The 22,414-nt window shown below is 43.7% G+C and overlaps 1 protein-coding gene across 1 annotated transcript in view; it reads right to left on the reverse strand.

Annotated features, from left to right (window-relative positions):
* Positions 1 to 22,414, reverse strand: part of CTDSP2 (CTD small phosphatase 2) — a 119,823-nt gene that overhangs the window by 68,993 nt on the left and 28,416 nt on the right. The window contains exon 3 of the mRNA XM_088138073.1: positions 10,711 to 10,921. Within this exon, the coding sequence (XP_087994199.1) occupies position 10,711 (1 nt within the window). The 5' untranslated portion in view covers positions 10,712 to 10,921. The remainder of the gene's footprint in view (positions 1 to 10,710; positions 10,922 to 22,414) is intronic.

Below are 22,414 nucleotides of genomic sequence, written 5' to 3' on the forward strand. Positions count from 1 at the left end.
AACCCTAAAATAAATTTCACACAGATTTAAAAGGAAGAAAAGAGACCCAATTGCCACCACCACCACCACCACCACTGTACTTAGCCTAATATGATAAAAAAGGAATATTTCCAACCCTAAAGACTGTGAGGCATATTTTAATGCTTTGATTGCACAGGCAGAGACACACTAAGAGAAATTCCATAGCTAAATCTCTCTCCTCTATGATCCCAGTTCTGACAGAGAACTAGTTCCTTGCTACATAGGTAGGGAAATGTCTGTGTCTCTTGTGGGTTTCATTCTTTTTTTCTCCATTGCAGGTGGGTGTCCTTGGTAATCCCTTTTTAAGCCTCTGAAATAACTACCTACATTAACTTCTGGCAATTCATGTGAAGAAAGAGGAAACATCAAATATCGAAGCAAACTTTGTGTTACAGGGAGTTTAAAAATGTTTTTTGGGAGGTAGGGTGGAGGGAGATTCTGGCTGTAATCACCTAATCTCTTGGAGCTGTGCTACTGTCCACAGCAAAGTGGGGAAGGTGTGGGCAAATCAACCCTTTCCAATTGCACCCTAAGTCAAAAGCACAACACTCTCATGTCTTCTGTCCAGCAGCAGAAGTGTGAAAAATGGAGCTGTGATTGGAAACGGTGCCTTTCATGGTATCCTGTAGCACTCCCAATGTTGCTTCATTTCTACTCCCAGCAATGGGGAGGGTTGCTGGGAAGGGCATTTCAGAAACTTCCAATGTTCATCAATTTCCGATTTCGAAATAGTATGGAAGTGTGCCATCTGTTTACTGCAGTCAAGGTCTCCCAGGGCTGCACTTGTCCTCTTTCTGTGACCCTGAGATTTCCAGCGGCCCACCAGTGGCCCAAACGTCTGATGGTCTCAGTTCAGGGGATCATGTGAATTGCCTTCCTGGAACCAGCCAATCTAGCAAAGGCCAGCCAGATCTGCTTCTGATAACCTAAGGAAAACAGCTCTCCCTTGTGCTGCAGGTCTCACTAGACCTTCTGCCACTCAACATACCTTTTTGAAGGCTAAGTAAACATATTGTGCCCAGGCATTTCACTAGTCCTCTGCAAGCAATGACCAGTTCAATTTACCTTTCTCCTCAGCCACCGTGCAATATTCCTTCTCAGCACCCGCTCATTACAGGGACTCTGTCTCCTCTCTAGGCACCAAATAGGCGGAAAGGCATTCAAAGCAAGACAAAAGACTTCCAGTTTTTATCCAGAAGGGCAGAAAAAGATATAATATAGTGCATAATTTCAGAAAGATGGAACCACGACACTTCTGTGCCGCATGTGCCAGATTTACATTTTTAAAAATCAGGCACCATTCTCTCATCGCATAAGACTGGTATACTGTACATTAAGTGAGGTGTGAATAAAATCATATGGTATTTCAAAATGTTATTGCCTAGTTAGTCTTTAAGCTTTTAATAGATGATTTACATTAAAAAAAAAGCTGGAATCAAATAATGAGAACTAGCAAGTTAGTCTATTAAAAAAAAAAGAAACTGAGAATATAATAGCTTTATGTAAATTGTACCATATTAGCTTCTAGAAAGAAATTTATAGCATCTTGAAAGATTATGATTAAGACTGGGGGGAGGTGGTCACATAAAAAGTCCCAGATCTAGAGGGCTGTACGGGCAGCAGTCAGATATGATGCCTAGCTGCGTTCTGCAGAACAGGCAGATCATTTGATGAAAGGAAGAAGGAAGACGGTGTCTGGAATCAATTTTCCCACCATAAGATATGTTATTCCCAATTGGTGCTGCCGATTGATAGATTGGAGATCCCCAACATGGCGAAACAATTTTTCCCCTCCTCCCCAAAGACGCATGCCCCTAGAAAATTCCCTCAGCCTTCTCTGGGACCCTCCCCGACTTACTTTTTTAATGTCAAAACCTTATTTGGCCTTATTTTAATTTTTATCCACTTAAAAAGGCAATCCATTAGCCTCCAGATTCACCCATCCTTGGATCCCACATTGGCCCCATCGGCGGCAGTTCAGGGCTGCTTGTTAAGTGTGCCCAGGTGCTCTGAAAAAAAGGAAAGGGAGGTAAGCTGGGGATGGCGATGACTGTATCTGCCCAGGATGCTGACCTAAGCCACTTAAAGGCCTAGCACTACATTCACACAATATACTAAGTGTGGCTTGTTTTAACTTTGGTCAGTTCTTTTATGGCTTTGTATACCAGGTGATCCCATCTCATATAAGTCAGTGTACTGTGTGCGGTTGGAAATGGGCTAATCCATTAAGTGTGTTATGTGAATTCCACCGGTGACAGTCCTGGGGGGCAAAGAGAGAATGGCACGGATCGAGCTGATTTGGACAGCCACATTGTGAATGGCCAAGCTCCTTCCTTCCCACCCACCGCGGCCATTTTCTCAGAGCACCCACCGCACGCTCTCAAAATGTTCAATGCGCCTGGTGGTGCAGAATCTGCACGGGGGGACCCCAAGGAGGAGGACTGCATGCCGCCTGCAGGGCCTGGCTGTGCCTCTGCTGGGCGACTGCCTTGTCTATAGAACTAATTGCCCCCAGAAATGAAGTTCTCACATAAGAGGGAGGGGGGACGCTGGGGCAGCAAGAAGTCCTGCCTGCGATTCTCCAAGAATCTCAGAGTGATTTTCCATTTCAGGATAGCCAGCAAAGGCTGAAGCCCATGTGCTGGGCGGGACTTGTAATTTATCGCACAGCAAAAACACAGTGGTGTCATTGGAACAAGGCCCCCCAAGTGACAGAATAAGTAGGAGGGCCTTGAGGTCATATTGCAAGAATGATGGCAGCCAGGGGTGTGCTGGTGAATGTTTCAGGACCAGCTCTGCCGGTTCCACGGCGCCACCCTGCTAGCTGCGGAACAGCTGATCAGGGCACTCGGCATGGTGGCTCAGCTCTGCTCTCAGCTGGCTTGCAAAATTCCAGAAAATCTAACAGCTGGTCCTCGCCAGTTGGCATGAGCCGGCTCCAGCCCACCACTGATGCATTTCTTTAAGTCAGACCACCCCACTGGCCTGCACAATTGCAGAGGGTCTCATCCACCCAGTCGCCAGTGGACCAAGCTGCAGTTTAGGGAAACCTCTCTGCGTTTCACAAGTCACTGTGGAATAGTAGTTCGAGTGGCCCAGCGCTGGGGAGAACCAGGTCCAAACAGTGATTCTGCCATGAAACTCATCCCAAACGATTCACTGCCTCTCAGCCTCGCTTCCTCGCAAGGTTCTTGCAAAGATGAGAAGCGGTAAATAAAGTGGTGGCTGGATTACCTGTTTTTTTAAATCCAGCCACCGCTTCATTGACTGCTTCTCATGAAAGAGTAATATTAAGGAATCTAACAACAGTGCAATGAAAGAATTCATATGCAGTCCATCCAAATAGCACGTTATTCGGCAGATTAAAAATATTATTGATAAATAAGCAAGCTGTCCTCCTGGGAGGATGAAAATGATAAGTAAAGGCTTCAGACTGAGACTTGTAACATGCAGCCCCTTGCCCGTGAACCTTTGGGACACTGATTCTGTAATCTTCCCTAAGCCGCTGTCTTCATGCATGTCACTGGCAAAGCAGCAAAGGTGAGTGGAAGGGGAAGGGAACTAGGGTGGGCCTCCTTCTCCTCCTCCTCCTCCTCTTCCTCCTCCCTCCCTTATAATAGAAGGCTATGTGGGAAAGTATAGCTTGACTGTTATTTAGAGATAAGCGTAAACAGACATAAATAAGGAAGGGCAGGCAGGCATGGGATCAGAGGCCCGTCGGCCTATTGGGTGCATTGCTGGAATGGATGGTAACCTTATGCGGTAAAGGTCATGTGACATCATACCCCAGGAGCCAAGAGTTAATTTAGCAGCCCCACTCCAGCAGATTCTCCTAAATAGGGAAGCTGTGGCGATAGATAGGGTTTCATCCTGACTGTGTTTATGGAGATGCTCTCGCAGCTCCTTCAGCGGCAGCAGCAGCCTCCCAGCGGGCTTCTGCCTTGGAAGGGCCTTGCCCCCACCTTCGCCACGCCAGCTGGAGCACCAGAAGACTTCTCTCCTGACAATCGACAATCGGGGGGTGTAGTCAGAGGGAGAAAACGGTGCTTCTCTTTCCCAGCAACATTGCCCCCCACATTGGCTGCCCACTGTATTGATTCAGCCCTGTGCAGAAAGATGAGGGTTGCAGTCCCCCACATTTCTAGGGACCCAGGTTAGTGGAGGTTGGCCTCACCTGCAGAAATATAACATGTCAGTCATGCAGACGCAGCCAAAGCCAGCTGTCACGATGGCAGTGGTGGGGAAAGAATGGTTGTTATTGCACTTTGCTGCTAGCAATTAAAATGTCCTGAGTGTTGGCCAGCTCTACCGTACAGGTTTGTTGCTGTGGGGATAAATTGATGGGTGAGCTGTACTCTGTGTTGCTTTAGCTCCTCAAGAACAAAGGCAGGGTACACATTTAATTTCAAAAAAACCTTACCCAGCTAAAAATAAATAAATCGCATCATAGCTTTATGCAATATGAAACAGCAGGTGAAGGTTGTGGCCAAAAGGGCCTTCAGACAATTACATCTTGTGCACCAATTGCAGCCATTTCTGGAACAGGAAGCTTTTCTCTCAATGACTCATATGTTGGTTACCTTGTGGACGGACTATTGTGGCTTGGCCTGCTTGGGGCTGCCCTTGAAGGCCATTCAGGACTTCGGCATAGTTCAGCATGCTGCAGCTCAAATACTTATGGGGGTACCTAGGTTGAGCCATGGACCAGTACCACTACAGGATCCGCACTGGCTGCCAATTAGCTTTTGTGTGCAATTCAGTGCCAGTTATCACCTCTAAAGCCCTACTTCGCTCAGGGACTGGATATCTCATCTTCTCCAAGTTCAGTCTGCCTGCCTGCCCGTTGAAATCTCATAGAGAAGACTTGCTAAGTCTTGAACCTGAGGGGTTTACTACTTTCGTATGCAGACACAACATCCCAACAGAGAGAGAAAAGAAGCAGAGCCTGTGTCATGACAGGCACCACACTGCTTTTATGTTTTCCATGGACATCTGCAGGATCTTGTCGCTTTGGTCAGAATGATGAAAGCAGCATCACACTGCAGGCTCCGCCCCTTGCATGTGACATCACCACCCAGGTACAAAGGGGCAGGGCTTGCAACACCATGATGCTGTTGTCATTCTGCCCTTCCCTTGCCTGCCCGTGGATGCTAGGGTACAAGATGTTCGGTTAGTTTGTAGCTGTGTGTTATGTCAGCCCAGGCAGCTGGGTTAATTTAGTTAACTCTGGGCTAGTTGCTGTGCAAGTACAGCCTCTGACTTCAACACCAGCCATTCTTTTGTTTATTTGGTTTGGTTCACAGGATTTGTGCAGAACTCTGACAAAGAGTTCTGGAGAACATGAAAGTTTGCAACAGAGGCCTAGTTGGGTCACTGTATGTAGGAGGCAGAGACTCTGTTATGACAGCATTCTTCCCTCTGGCTAACTAAATCCATTGTATTTAGCTTTCATGACATTCTGAAATACAAACTAACCACACAGGCTGGGTTTCATACAGGCTAAAATATAGTTGGCCAGTTTGAATAGCATACCAATGGTGTGTCATGTGAATCCAGAAAAGTGGGTTGTTTGAACCATAATTAAGTTAAACTGGGTCCATACATCATGCTAAGCCATAAACCATGGCATTAATCTAAAGTGAAACAAATCACATTGTGGCTTAGCATGATGCCTGTGACCGAAAACAGATTCTAGGCCACTGTCCCCTTTATTCCTTTGTTTTGCTTGCCCTCTGCCTAGTAAGAGTTCTAGAGCTGGCTGGGGAATGCTGGAAGTTGAAGTCCACCCGTCTTAAAGTTGCCAAGGTTGAGGAACCCTGTTCTAGAGAACTCAAAGGTTGGACACAATTTGGGGATTTTTAGTTGACCTAATAAAAGTGCTGTCTTAAACCGGAATTGGAAAGTCTGCTAACAGCCAACATAACTATCTTTGCTTTTTGTTTTTCCCTTAAGTGTTTAAATCTAGGGGCACTGAATGGGCAGAGATTAGAAGCTTGCAGATTTATAGTTTAGGATCCCAGGTAGACTTCTCCTTCCTCCCTCATTACCCCAAAATTCTATTGCTCCTTACATTTGAAGGAGCGGCATTTATGGAAGCATTGAATTCATGTACATCATCATAATAAAGATGTGATTTTAGTTATAGTTTAATTTTTAACTATGTGTATGAACTGTTCTGGAAAGCTTTGCCATGGCATGTAGCATAGAAATAACAGACATGAATAAATAGGGGGTTGCCTCATTCCTTGCTGGGTTCCCACAGCTAAAAAGCTTGTTTTTAATTTCCAAAACAGAACTGGTATCTAGATTTTGTCTAAGCTTACAGGACCTGATTTCTGGAAATCCCAGGTAGCTGTTCCTGGTTTTTAATGCCTTTGTAAGCTACGAAAGTTGATGAAAGACCAGCAAGTAAGGGGGGAAAGATATGTGTAAAATGGCTCTATGTACATTGTTAACCAAGCTGTTCAGTTTAGCTTACCTTCTGAATAGAATCTCAAAGTTAAAGCAGGAGTGAGGACTAAAAGTCCCACCTACCTGGGCCGAAAGGTCTTAAAGGAAGTCACCATATGCAAGGGACCACAACTGCTTTCTCCTGCAAATGTATTAAGAGATTCAAAGAGACTTGAGTGCAGAAAGAGATTACAGAGCAAGAGGCAGCTTTTTTTTGCTCCATCGAGAACGAGCAAACATCACAGTTGCCTACTCGGCTGTATCAGGAGGTTTAAAAGATGCGTGTTTGTAGCGATAGCAATGCAGGAGGCCATTGTTACTATTCCACCAACAGGACTGGTTCTTCTGAAAACTGGGGAGGGGGAGCTGCAGCCCCCAGTTTCATTACTGTTTTTCAGGATGCTCCAGTTCTCTGGACTACATACTCCTTTGGGAGAAGCCGCCTCTTACTATCAGGTTTCATGTCTTGTAGTAAGGCATGGGTTATTTTCATCATGATTTGTTGAACAAACCACAATGGCTGGCTTCATGCATTCTGCTACATCCTAGCAAAATAAACCAGATGAAGCTTAGTACAGTTTGAACCCAGACGGGTTGCGTGTGCAAGGAAGGAGGGAAGAAGGCTATGCCAGAGTCACTTGGGTCTTATTCCTCCTATTGTCCCACTTAAACTTAGTTGACTTTTCTCATAAGATAATGATTCCTCATAAGATAGATTCCTTCACCTGTTTCACCCATGCTAGAGGAAATGCTTCATCTGTCAACTTTCCTGCCTATTCCTGTACAGCCGTGCTTCCTTGTGACCATCTCCTCCCTGGTGGGATTTCAAGTCTGACATCCAAGAGGGAGGAGGTGGTAGAGGAAAATCCCAGAGGGAGACGTGCAGCAGGAGCAGTAGTTGCTGCTCTTCCGTTTTTTAATGGAGAAATATGACAGTACAACATCCCTCTTCTAACGGTAGCCTGGCAATTGTTCCCTCTCATTCTGCTTTAGAGCTGAACAGTGAGTTTAATCAGTCATTTTAAAAGTTTAGGATTGTGAAATTATCCTCAACAGGCAGGATAGACTTTAAAACCTTCTTTTTTTAAATAGATGCAGAAGAAATATTATCCAACAGTTTGGACATTAACCTTGGACAGAGGAACTTCTGAAATAAGTCACTCTTCCGGTGTAAGTCAACCTCAAAAATATACTCTTTTATCAGTGTCCAGTAACAGAAGCTTGAAAAACAAGCAGGAAGCAAAGATATCAAGGGTTCCTTGTTCTAGCTATTTCAGGACTAGGCACCCTCCACCCTGAGAAAAACTTGGCTAATAACGTTCCTGTAAAATTGTCTAATTCTTTAGAATTGAGGGGAATATTGCAATCTATATTTTCACGTGGCAAATTCAAATTCTTCATTATGCTTTTCAGTGTGGGATTAAGGGACAGAGAAAGACTTTAATTACTTTCATTTGTTCATAACTTGCAGCTTGCTCATTTCTCAAGATGATTCCCATTTTTAGTTGGTTATGGGGTATGAGTTCTTTTGATTTTCATGCTGAATTGGCTTTGTGATATCACTAGCTTTGTATTTGCCTCATGATTACCAATCAACTGGTAATATTTCTCTAGAATAAGATGATCAGTTGATGAGAGGGTGTACAAAACCAGTTTTGGATTACATAAGCAGTTAGTAAACATGATGAGAAAGAATGTCAGGCAATATTTTCTCCCCACTCCCCAAGGTATGTTGGGCTTCCCATAGAAACATGGGAGGATGGGCCCACTGCTTTTCATCCACCACTGTTCTTCTTTTGTGATTTGACCTTTCTTGGTTAGGTCATTAAGGATTCTCTTGACCAGGTTGTCTAGTTCCTATATTGGGTTGATCTTTACTGGGATGTAGGTTTCTTTGTCCTTCAGTAATTCTTTGGCTTTTTGTATGTATTGTGATCTGTCCATGATAACCGTGGTTTGGCCTTTGTCTGCTGGGAGGATGATGATGGTTTGGTCCGTTTTTAGGTTAGTGAGGACTGCTCTGTTCTCTGCTTTGAGTTGGTTCTGATTCTGTGTTCTTCTGGTCTGCAGTATGATTGTCTGCCTTATGCTTTCTTGGGTCTCTGTGGCAAGTCCTGTAGTTTTAAGTGCTGCTTCTAAGGCTGCAAAGAATTCTAACTAATTAGCATCATCTGTGTTATAGTTGAGGCCTTTCTGGAGGATATTGTGTTCTGTGGTGGATAGTGAGCAACTGGACATGTTGACAACCCATTTGGGTTCCGATTCCTCTTTGCTTCTGGGGTTTAGCTTGAGCAGTTGGTTTTGGAGTTTTGTTTTCCTTTTCTCAGCTTATATTAGAGATGTAGTCTTGATGGTGGTTGTCAACATTTTTCTGTGTTCTGAGGTCATGGTTTGTTACAGTTGCTCCTTGAGGTTGTCTGTGGTGTGCTGGTATTTGTTTAGGTGAGCATCCTAGACCAAGTTAAATCCAAAAATGCTAGGGAATTCCTGGAAGCTTGCCATTCAGACACATCAGCCATCAACAGACACATAGAAATAAACCACATTTACACACCATTCAAAAGAAATGGTAAGAAAGCTAAGAAGGAAACAAAAAGACCAGAACACTTCCTCTGTAGCAGCCTACATCCAGATAAGCAGAGATTAACACTAGACAAATAATCAAGCAGAAAACAATACCCTAATCAAGGAGCTACCAAGGAGAAAACCACACCCCCACCATCACTGGCAGGGCAAGCTACTGTATATAAACAGGGAGCAAATCCCATACTTACTAGCACTGATTATGTTTCCTAGTTGGGTAATGAAATGTCTGCAAACAAACAACCAAGCTCAGAGAGCACCGAGGACTCCACAGTTCAACCCCAAGCTACATATATTCTCTTTTATTAATTCCTCTTTAGCAGAGAAGTTCTTTCTTCTGGAGTCACAATCAAACTGACCTGAGTTTGTGTGGTTCAGCTAATTGTAGTGGCCAAGGCCACATTCAAGCCAGCAGAAAACATTCCTCTGTGTGTGCATTTTTCCTGTGTCTTGACGCTGGCAAGGGAACAACTATCCATCTGGTTAATCTCTTTATTTCAACCAAGTTCCTTGAGCACTTTGGCTTTGAGCCTTACTAAACCATTATTGTCCCATCATTATGAAATTCAAAGGGTCCTTTAAGGCCAGCATCTCTCCTATTCATCTCAAGAGTTCATGCATCAGGGCAGGAAGAAATATGGGTGTCCCTCCCCGCTTCCCCTCCTATTCCGGCCTTGAATCTGCAGAGCTAAAGACGTGTGTTTACATGTGAAGATGGTGATATCAGCGTTTTGGATTTTGTTCTAAATCTGGGACAAAATAAGGCTTTAGCAGCTGAGCATGCCTATGTGTGAGTGTGGGGAAAGCAGGTGAAGCAGCTGCCCGGAGCGTCCTGTGGTTCCTCTGCCTCCTGGCAGAGGTAGTTTGTGAAGGTTTTCTTTTCAAACTCATTGTTACGCAACAGTTAGGAGAATGGATCCACACCTGCTGGGTAGAAGGTTCTCCTGGAGCACCTTCTTAGGGCATTCACTTTCTTGCACTTTCACTTTTGCCCTCTTTTTGGATGTGACTCTTCCAGATTTTTTTTTTTTTTTTTTTTACAAAACCTTGTAATTTTACAAACCTGCCTGCCCTGTTTGTTTTTTAAACTCCCTGACATTCAGCTTGTAATGGAGTTTTGGAGAAGTGAGAAGAGTAGCAGAGACAAGTCAGCCAAAGGGAAAAGACACATACATTAAAACAAAAACTACAAGTTCTTTAAGTTAGACAAAATGAAGATTGCACTGTTGGACCTGAGCAGCAGAATAGATTCTCCTGATTTCTTACCAAAATGCTCTTCCCTTTTAGTCCTATTTTCAATATGTGATAGTATATTTAATATTCCAAAGTTCATGTCAGTCTTTCTCAACCTGGGATCCCTCAGGGGTATTGGAACTGAAACTCTCCCATTCCCTGCCAGTGGCATTGCCAGGGTTCCAGGGTCCTGGGCAATATGCCCTCCCTTACTCCTACTGGGCATTGCCCTATTCCCACTTCCCAATTCCCCCACCAGGCTCTTTCTTACCTTGTGCTTCTCTCTGTCTCCCCTTCTCTCCCTCCAGGAATAGAGGGGACATCTTTAAACTATTATTTTAAAGAAAGGCAGCATGGGACTGAATTTGGAGCCCTTAATTTTCAAAGGTCTGGTTAGATGCCCCAAAACTATTGGTTGCTTACTCACGACTTGTGACTCGGAGTTGCAGCCTTCACACCTCTGTAGGTAGACCAGCTGATGTGATATATAATGAACAGTCTAATGGCATTTTCGCTGATGTAATGTTATTATCACATCCCCAGATGGTTCTCATTACTGCTTTCCAGAGGTTCTCCCCCGCCAAGATTGCCATGCTGAGGTCTGGACGGCAGGGTAGATTCCCCATCAGTTTGCCTAGAATGGAAAATATAATACTCTAAGTTTGGATGACACGACTGAACCTCTGGTCTTGTTCATCTGCTTTCTAAGGAAACTGAAAAGACCACCATTTATGATGTGTTTTTATGGGCCACCGAATGTTTTACAGGGAGCAGCATAAGTTGAAAAGAGATACACTCTTTCCCCGTGGCCATTAACGCCTGGCAGCAGCTATTCCATCAAGTCGCAATAAGGAAGAAAAAAGTTAGTTCTGAAAAGTCACCTCCATCAGCATTCCCCTCTCATCAGCTGCCCTCTGGCATCGGACTGCAAAAGAGGGAGAAAAGGGGAATGTGACCGTTCCATGTTCTTTTCTTAGAACAGCAACATTTAGGCATTCTTCTTCTGAATGAACTTTTTCAACTGAGCATTATAAGAACTTTTTAATTAAGATCTGGTTTCTGGGTTGCCTCTTCTGTTTTGTAACTCTTTCCTTTGATGCTGTCTTTTAAATTATAATCCTGAGGGTAGAAACTGTTTAAATTGCTCTGGAAACCTTTCTGACTTAGGAGCAGGAGTGGCAAGTGGCAGGCTTATCACTACTCTGGTATTCTTATTGGCTGGCTTCATTCGTTCGTTTCTCAGACTCGTAAGCCACTTCATTTGCAACCAGCTCTAAACAGCAGACACTCCATATCACTCCAAAGGTTAAAACAATCCTATTAAAGGTAACATCTGACTGGCTGAGCTTCCTGAGAAATCATTTCTTTTAAAAGGTGCACCGCTGCAGGCTTGACCGGCTCATGAGTGGTCACTGCCAGTTTCTGGCTGACCTCCAGAGTCTTCCTGGGCCGTGGGGCCCTAAATCAATGCTTCTGATCCAATCCTAGCAGCACCAGTGGCCTCACAATCTCCATCACTCCTGAAAGTTTAGGTGGAACTCTTTGGCCCTCCATAACATAAGACCATTTCAGGACTGTATGTTTTGAACTGCCCAACCTTTGAACGGGAATGTGGCAACATTGCATGGAACCGAACCTGGGGCTGTTGGCAGAAGAAGGACGCTGCAAGGTGGGGAGGAGATCACATCTCCGTGGCAGTAACTGGCAGATGCTCCAGTTCCTATCAAGAGATGCTTACAGCTAGGAAGAAGGCTATGTGGCAGTTCTTAGACAACACAACAAGGCAAAGCTGAGGTTTCAGCACATTAGAGCATGAGATCTGCCATCAACTCCAAAGAGTTCTGTCAGCAGAACCGGTCTCAGCTGTCTCTGAAAAGGGCAGCTGCCAGGCTCACGGATCTTGGGAGCTTTGCATCATTCCTCAGCAACAGCTGCTTTGATATAAAGAGGAAGCCCCCACCACTTCCTGGCAAGCAGGAGGCTGGGCTTCACGCAGGATCCAAGTTTCAGCTTCCCAGTATGTTTCGAAGGCTGAATGAGATACATTCAAGCAGCAGTAATTTGAGGAAGAGAACCTGGCTGTTTCCCCCTTCTCTTTGCATCACCACATTCACATTTTTAGGCACTGCTTTTTTCTCTCTCTCTGTAGTGTTGAACGCCTTCTTATTTTGCACATGTAGAAGCACAGAGGCTTGTCCAATACTGAACAATGAGGAAGCTTTAATTTATGCACGAATGTCCATTTTAAGGCTTGCATGTATGAATCAACGGCACCGACCTTTCTAACTTCTTGTATCTTGCCTCATCTTACCCATAAAGCTTTTAAATTAAAAAACATTTGCATATCCGGCTGTCATTATGTGAACAGAAACGAAGAACAGAGGAGATTGGCGTGTGTGCATGTCTGAGCTAGCTATTAGCATTAAAACTATTTGGATTTTCCAAAGCATGACTGCTGGTGATGTCAGACCTCCTATATCTGCAGTCTTATTCCTCCTTCTCCATTAGAGAGAGAGAGAGAGTAGCTGGCTCACAGCATTTGTGCTTCTGCACTGAAGCACTCATAAAGAACAATGCAGACAAACCTTAATGAAGCTGTTGAACTGTTTGTAGTAAAGCATCAAAGCCACAGAAGAAGAACATGGCTTTTGCTTTTTATTGTATGACTGCCAGGTTGGTAACTTTAGAAATGAGTTACTTTCTAGACAAATAATGTTCATAGTTAGATCAACCCATGCCTTTGCTTCGTGCATGCAATGATATCTCTGTATATATAAGAATTATCCAAATTTTGCTTCTGGATTCAGCATCTATTATTTGGTTTATATGAAGAACACACAGGGATTCATACTTCAACCCCATCTATGCAATAGGAACAATGCTGCTCAGCCTTTTCTGTATCTCCAGTGGACAGCCACTATCTTCCAGGAATAAAAATGAAGTTGAACAGAATAGAATGCTACAACTTTCATTTTTTCTTTCTTTCTTTCTTTTAAGCTTTCATTCTCCCATGCAAGCTGTTCAAAAACTTGGTTGCATATTTAATCAGCTAAGTCTTTATGGGGTACATGTGAATTTAGGAGAATTCAGTGGGGAGAATTGTCAACATATGCAGTGACCTCTTTGTACTTTCATTCAAGTAGCAAATTGCTAAATTTCTGTGGAATACTACTGGAAAGTAGAACCAGATCCATTGTTGTTCCCTCCAGCTTCCCAGTGCATTTGATCTAACTAAAGCTTCTTTGCTTGTCCTTCAACGCCCCCCTCAAAAGATTCCTCCTGAAACAACAAAATATTTGTTTTGTACCATGTATTCTCAATCAAGAATAATTAGGGATTTAGGAATTGGTTTCACAAGTCTGTCATTCATTCATTTTTTTCCTTACAGTTCCTCCTTGGTAAAGAAGAAAACAAGCACTGTGTTTATAAGCTGAATGAGCAAATATTGAAAGAAACTTGTTTATCAACATAAAAGAGACAAGCATTCCTCAAGCATTGTGAATGGAAGGAAAGGGATCCTGTGCAGGACTGGTAGCATGAACACCTGACATTTAACTGCAAAGACGTTTAACAAATTAGTACAGGTGACAAATGCACTTACTGGCCCCATGTAGAGATGCCAGCGTCTAATACCCACTTGAGAGATGCTACTTTCCAAACCAGGACTAAACTAGATCCTTTCTCATACAGGTGAAATGCAGCAGGCAGAAGATACTTGTTTACTGACAGAGGAATAGCAGCAGAAGGCAAAGTGGTTTTTTTAGGATATTACACCCGGCCTATCCTATCCAAAAGTCTCCTACGGCTGAACCAGTCACAGAATGGCTGTTGCACATACCTGTTCTTCTGTGTGGTTTTGTAGTTTGCTCTTTTCTTTTGACAAGAATCCTTATCATGGGTAGGCAACTTAATGTTCTCTGCATATTTTAGATATCAGCTCCCACACTCCTTGATCATTGTTTATGGTTGCTGGTTGATATTAAGCCACTAAAAGTAGGCTCTAAAGAATTTTCTTGGCCGACTAAGCCACTAACCTCAAAAATGGAGCTTATTTACAACGCAAAACAACAGTGGTTCGTCATTACTGAGTGGTAGCTCTGATTGAGTTCTCAGATTCTCTTAAAGATGTGAAATGTCACCCTCAATCTTGGTCTTCCTGGTAACACCTAAACAGGAGTCCAGAATTGCTAGATCCTCTTCTCTGCAAGAAAGCCTGTGCATACTTGAAAATCCATGATTTTATTTCACCAATTCAAATATTAGTAGTTAAAACAGCATAACTGAGATTAGCTTTACTTGGAATTTTCTTTGCATAACTATTGTTTCTCCATTTTCTGTCAACATTCCCATCCAATAAATGTTTATATAAGTATGTACATATTTGATTTCTATCCCATTTTACCTCCAGGAGCTCAAGGTAGGTTACATTTTATAATTTTATCCCCACAGCAACTCTGTGAAGTAGGCTGGGCTGTATCTCTTCAGTGATTTGCTTTGCGTTAAAATATCATTTCTCATTAAACCTTTCCATACGTGCAAGTCTTGCTTTGAGTTTTTAAACTTTATTTCTACAACTCCTGGGCTTTGGGCAAGTCAATTCAAAGTGTATTGCTTTTTCTTTTTTCCTAATGCTATGCTGAAGGGAGCAGCTTGGCAGAATAGCTCAGAACTCCCCAAGGCCTGGCTAGTTCGATGTTCACTTTGCGTTGTGTTATTCAACTCTATGGTGCCTGTGATACTGGAGTTAATCTATAGCCACTTTAACCAACTGAAGTTGGACTCCAAGGAATACTGTGACTCCGGCTGCCATACCAACCTTCTCGCTGAGCTTCCTGGTGGTTTCCCTGCCTTGGCTATTCAAAGCTGCCACTAAGTCGGTGGTGGAGTTTCCTAGGCTGATGGTTTCCTTCTCTTGGTGAGGGGTCAGAAGTGGCTTGAAAGGTCGCCATGACAACCATGAACCAGACCCAGATCACTGAGGGCCCAACGCACAGGGGTGCTTGCGCATTAGATCTGTTTTTTGTCTCTGGGCAGTTGTGACACGATCTGAGGATGAGTGACATTAACATCTGCCCTTATTGTGATCAGATCACTCTCTAATTGCTCCGGAGCTTTGCAGAGCAGCTTCCCCTGCCAGAGTGGATGAGCCAATTTTACCGGTCTCCCTAGGCTTAGATTCCAGAGGGGGCTTGATTGGCAGTTGGCCATGTCTTGTTGTGTACTCTGTTCTTGACCATGGGAATGACCACGGTGGGAATGATTTTGGATTTGCCTCTATGCTCCCATCAATCAGGTAACGGAAGCTAACATTACTGCTGTAGAGCTAATCATCATATTGTTTATATCCCTTATTCTAGGAACTGGATTAGTTTTAGCCTTTGTTGTATCATATACTATATATGTATTATTTGACTATGATTGACAGCTTCCCATCAATTCTAGAATAAACTGATCCCAAATTCCCCTTCACACTAGGAAGCCAGCATGTATGAAACGACTGAGATTAATCGTTGTCTCCTTCCTTCTCACTAACCACTGCTAAACCTATTCAAAGGTTCACTATAGGTCACAGAAGTTTGCAAATGAGCCAGAACTATACATTGCTTACGTCCAGTTTAAGATAAAAAGGAACCCCCGATAAATACCGGCACCCCTCATTTTATTGTGCTTCCCTTTATTGCGCTTTGCAGATACTGCGTTTATCAAACAGCTTCACGTGCTGCAGAGAAATCTTTTGTGAAAGGAAGAGTCAATCAATGCGGCAAACATCTTTGTTGTCTTATTTTAAGAAACTGTGGTATGTACATGTTTTTTTTAGATCTAATGCTATTGCACACTTAATAGGCTACAGTGTAGTGTAAACATAACTGTTATATGCACTAGGAAACCAAACAATTTGTGTGACTCGCTTTATTGCGATATACACTTTATTGCTGTGGTCTGGAACCAAACCCGCAATATCTCCAAGGTACGCCTGTATACCAAGGAATTAGTAGGCACATCAAGGCAAAACATTAAACAGCAAACATGTTGTTTTGTTTCTCTGTAATTAATTAATCCTACTACTGTACACATTCTAGACTCCCTTCTTCCCTGAAAAGAACCCCATACTTTTTACTTAGGTTTCATTTTGAAGTATAAATATACACTGGATTTGTTATTGAGGTAACTTTTGTGTGATCTCAGTGTTTGTAATTTAATAAAATGCTCTGATAGTTTTACTGCTACTATACATTGCGAAATATCTTTCTATATAGAAAGGAAATATATTCAAGGTGACTCCTAGCAATTAGAGAAGATACTGTTAAACCACTGAAATATGTACACATGTCAGAAAAAATGCCTACAGTCCACAGAGCAGTCAACATTATCTGTCCAAAAATGAATTTAGCTTCTCCAAGGAGCAGGTTCCTGAGTAAACACACAACCCAAACCTAAACCCTGGATCACCTTCTACCTTGCAAGAGACAACAGATGTGGCTCTTCATAATTGGGTAGGCCTATGTGGACAGTGATTATCCTTCGATAATGACCATGCTCTCTGTGGATGGTGGGAATTGGGATTCATTACATCTGAAGGGCACCAGGCTGGTCAAGGCTGTACCAAGCCATTTCAGCTTGGAAAGTTAAAATCATCACCTTGGAACTTTGCCTTGAAATAATCTGGGAAGAAATGGAGCTAATCTGAGCCTGAACCTATATACCCAGTCTGCCCCTTAGACGGTATCTTTGCTTCTATATATTCTATAACAACTAGTTTCCAAACCAAAACTAGTTCTTCAAAGAATGTATTGCCTTCGTCCACATTAGCTCCATCTTCCTATCTGACATTTTCCAGAATGGTAGCTAATACACAGAATATTTGCATAGAATGAATATGTCTTATCTATTTAAGTCAGATTTGTATTCAGCCCTGCAAAACATACATTTTTATTCATTTTTTTTAGATAAGACATTTTTATTGACCCTTATAGCTCTACTTTGGTATAGTTGACAGAAACATATTTCTCACATTTAAGGAACTGAATCAGTAAAGTCCATCCATTCAAAATAGATTATTGCATTACAGTTGTTACAGAAAGATGAAAGATACAAGGAACAGAGACTGGTTTCCAGTACATAATAGAAACTGAGGCCATTAAATACAAACAGTGGTAATATTTAGTAAGAAAACATATAGTATATTCCCATAAGGAAGTATAGAAGGCTGGTTGATCAAACTTGTTTCAAAGGCAAATCTTTTTAATTAAGACTGTAGTCCATATAGAGATGACAGCATCAAAAACTTCATAGGCAGTCAGCCTATATGTTTATGAAATAAACTTTGTAATCCTAAACTTGTTCTGTCAGATTATATGCACACACTTTGTAAACTATGTGTATCTTAGGCCACATTATGACTGCATCTCAAAGAGCAAAAATGCTTCTGACTAAATGGAAGGGAGTGGAAAATATTTCAAGTCCTTTTTGGTTCAGAGGAATGAATATATATATATAGAGGGGAGGGTGGCTGGATAGCATAGTGGTTAGAACACCACCTTTGATGGAGAAGACCAGGGTTCAAATCCTGGCTGGTACCTACCTTACTGGTAGGAGTCCTTGGGCAAAGACCCCCTAACGCTTCACCTGCCTACCTCAAATATGAGAGTGACACGAACTAAGAGATTCATGCCAGCTCAGACGTCACCCAGATTAACAAGGTCCACATCAGATGTTGGGGAATCAGGACAATCTGACGATAAGTGGGCTATTGGAACAAACCATATATGGTCGAGACAAGATAACTTGGAATTGATGGAATGCTACTACAACAGCAGACCTAATGAGAGGGGATATATGAAACGTATGAGGGAACTATGGATAGACAGAAGGCCTACATCCACACTAACTGAGAAACAACTAGTTACCCAATGCTTCAACATAGTGAAGAGGAAGCTGCTCTCACAACTTGAGATAGACCAACTCCACATTACAACCCGGACTCAAGCAGACCTGGAAGAACAGTTGGATGTGCAGCCAACACCTGAAGCTGGAATGTCACTGCCAACCCCTCCATTACAGAGCACAGCAGCTGATATGAGGCAGAAGATCATGGATAAACTAGCTACAGTCAACCCTCGAGACCGATTACCAAGGCTCAGTGGAGAAGTACCATCGGATAGTATGCTAGAAGATGCCAATAGAGCCCTCCAGGCAATCCCTACTACCACCACAACTCAAACCAATGAACTGGTATACGCTACAGCCGCTGTAATCCTGGAAATGCTTGGCTTACACGATCAAGAAGAACAGCAGTACATATCCCAGCGCCCTGGGAAAATAAGATTGGAGGCTAAGATCAAGACAACTCAGAGAGAAGTCAGTTAGCTAGTGGAACTGCAGAAGGGTGTGGACATTAAGGATAAGACTTGGCTACTGAAAAAATACATGGGCCTGACTCCATCTGAAGCCCTAGAGACTGCTAAACAAAGGCTCACAGCACTGGCTGCCAGGCTAAGGAGATACACTAGAGAAGCAGAGGCCAAGAAGAGAAATGCCCTGTTCTCCAAAGGACCATCCAAAGTGTACTCCCAACTGCAGTGCAACTACACAGTAACAGCTGAGCCACCAGCAGCGGAAACTGAACAGTACTGGAAGAACATATGGGAGAAAGAGAAGACACATAACACCAGTGCAAAGTGACTGCAGGACCTGACAGCAGACCACAGCAATCTCCCAGAACAGGAACCGGTCACCATCACAGAAGCAGACATCCAACAGCGAGTCAAGAACATGAAAAGCTGGACAGCACCTGGCCCGGACATGATCCACACCTACTGGCTAAAGAAACTAACCCTAACCCTAAAGAAACTAACAGCAGTGCATGAATGCCTAGCAGCACAGATGAACCAGCTGCTAGCAGCAGGCTCCCACCCAGACTAGCTAACACAAGGAAGGACAATGCTGATCATGAAAGACCCTCACAAGGGAACAGCACCATCCAACTACCGGCCAATAACCTGCCTCCCCACAACATGGAAAGTTCTATCAGGCATCCTAGCCACCAAGCTGCAAGACCATATGGGCCAGTACATGAGCACAGCTCAGAAGGGCATTGGGAACAACACTAGTGGCTCAAAACACCAGTTACTCATAGATAGAGCAGTCGCTCGAGACTCAAGGTCTAGGCAGACCAATCTGAGCACAGCCTGGATTGACTACAGGAAAGCCTATGACTCAATGTGACACACATGGATCTGTGAATGCCTGGCGCTATACAAAGTCAACAGCACACTAAGGATCTTCCTCAAGAACTCAGTGGGACTGTGGAAGACTACACTGGAAGTCAACTCAAGACAGCTCACACAAGTGGCCATCAAGTGCGGCATATACCAAGGTGATGCACTGTCCCCACTGCTGTTCTGCATAGGCTTAAACCCCCTCAGCCAGATAATCACAAGGACTGGATACAGGTACAAGCTCAAGAGTGGAATCACCATCAGCCTCTACATGGATAACATCAAGCTGTATGCTAAGAGTGAACGAGACATCGAATCACTGATCCACCTGACACGGATCTACAGTGAGGACATTGGGATGTCATTCGGACTGGAGAAGTGTGGCAGGATGATAGTAAAGAGAGGGAAGGTAGTTAAGACCGATGGAGTGGAACTACCAGTGGGCCACATAGCAGAAATAGAGACCAGCTACAAGTACCTTGGTATCCCACAGTCACATGGGAACCATGATAAGGAGGCAAGGAAGACAGCAACATCCAAGTACCACCAAAGGATAAGATAGGTCCTGAAGAGCCAGCTCAATGAGAAGAACAAGATCCATGCCATCAACATGTACGCCCTGCCAGTCATCAGATACCCTGCCAGTATAGTGGGCTGGCCAAAGGAAGACATGGAGGCTGCCAATGTGAAGATCCGGAAGCTCCTTACAATGTACGGAGGTTTCCACCCCAAGTCCAACACCCAGAGATTGTACACCAGCCGCAAAGAGGGCGGGTGGGGTCTGATGAGTGTCAAAGCCACTGTCCTGGACGAAACCCAGAGCATCCAGGAGTACATCAGTAAGATGAGCTGCTGAGAGAATGCCTCAGGCAGCAGCAGACATGGGAGGAAGTTCAAGTCGAGGAAATGCCATGGCAAGGCAAGACCCTGCATGGGATGTACCATCGACAGATAGCTGAGATGGCTGACATTGGGAAATCCTATCAGTGGCTGGAAAGGGCTGGACTAAAAGACAGCATTGAGCCATTGATCATAGCAGCACAAGAACAGGCACTAAGCACCAGATCCATAGAAGCAGAGGTCTGCCACACTAGACAGGACCCAAGGTACAGTTGTGCAAAGAGGCCTCAGAGACAGTCCAGCACATAGTGGCGGGGTGTAAGATGCAGGCAGGAACAGTATACACTGAACGGCACAACCAAGTAGCTGGCATTGTGTACAGGAAGATCTGCACAGTGTATGGGCTAGACCCTCCCCAAGTCCAGATGGCAGATTCCACAGAAGGTCTTGGAGAATAATGGGGCTAAGATCCTGTGGGACTTCCAGATCCAGACAGATAGGCAGGTACTAGCCAATCAGCCAGATATCATGGTAGTAGACAAAGACCAGAAGACAGCGGTAGTGATAGATGTACCAGTGCCAAGTGACAGCAACATCAGGAAGAAGGAGCATGAGAAGCTGGAGAAGTACCAGGGGCTGAAGGAGGAACTAGAAAGGATGTGGGAAGTCATGGCCAAAATGGTCCCTGTGGTGGTAGGAGCACTTGGGGCTGTGACTCCTAAGCTGGGAGAGGGGCTCCAACAGATCCCAGGAACAACCTCAGAGCTCTCTGTCCAGAAGAGTGCAGTGCTAGGAACAGCTAAGATCCTGCGCAGCACCCTCAAACTCCCAGGCCTCTGGTAGAGGACCCGAGATTGAGGGAGACACACACCACCCATAGGGGTGAGAGGGGATTTTTTTTATACCACTTCCTGAAAATTGACCTCATAGTCATATTGCAAATTATCTGAAGCAGACATAAAACCATACATGAATGCATTCATTATAATAAAAATGATCTTAAATAGGATTCGGGGAAAGGTATGCATTCTGCACTCATGCTGCACATGGTAGGTTTGGATAACTGGTGGAGAATCCAGCATCTTAAATAGGCTCTATCAAATTCCACATGGGGAGATTAACATAACAAGGGCATAAACATAGCTGGATGTGAAAGCACATCAGATACCTAAGTGTCAATGTCATATTTGTTTGCACCTAGGCAACTTCTCAACCACCTTGAATTTCTCAGGTTCTGTCTATGAGTTCTGCAGGACAGGGCAGCCCTGTCCTAGAAATATGAAAAACTTCTGCCTACCAGTGCAAATCTCTTTCTCAGGAGGAACATTGTTTTTCCAGCAGTGCAAACTCTCTTTGAGCTTTGCTTTTATGCATCTTCAGGCACAGATGCAGCTCCTGAGGGCAACACCTGGATTTTCAGAAATGAGAAACAGCCCATGGGGTATGTTTGAAAATGAAACTTCTATTATTAACTTCTTACAAGAACCAGTTCCTGAATAATACTCTGGTTGAAGGTTCTCCAGGGAACACCGTGGATTATGAACAACTCTGCATGCACTCATCAGATTCAGCTTCTGCCCAAGAATAGAACTTCTCAAAACAGAAGCTGAAGTTACTTGGAATAGTGATTATAGTGCTGGAACCCGAATCCTTTATGGGACTGCAGTAGCATCGTATCTCTAGCTTTCGTCCGTTGGTATAAAACTGGGGAAGGCAACCTCTTTGCAGCTGGGGCCACATGTTTTCTCCGAATATTTTTTTTTGATATGAATTGACTTGTGGGAACAGGCCCAGAAATGTTCTCATTCTCCATCTCTTTTAACATTTCTTTTGCTTTCTTGGTACTCTATGTGCATGCATAGTGCAATAGTCTGCTTGAGGTTTCACAGACATATTTCACTGGTTGCTTGTGCAGAGAGAGAAAGTGCAAAACCTCTTCATTTGGTGTCCTAGTGTTTTCCAGTTCAGGAAGTTAGAAAAAGAGGCTACACGATATGAAGTACCTATCAGCTTGTCTCCTCCTAGTTCCTTCTACTGGCTGATGGTGTTTAGAGACTGATTCTTTATCT

This window comes from Python bivittatus, unplaced genomic scaffold (genome assembly GCF_059951505.1).
Source record: "Python bivittatus isolate LINGU-HERP-01145 unplaced genomic scaffold, Pbiv_v1 ctg000220_np1212, whole genome shotgun sequence".
Taxonomy (NCBI): Eukaryota; Metazoa; Chordata; class Lepidosauria; order Squamata; family Pythonidae; genus Python; species Python bivittatus.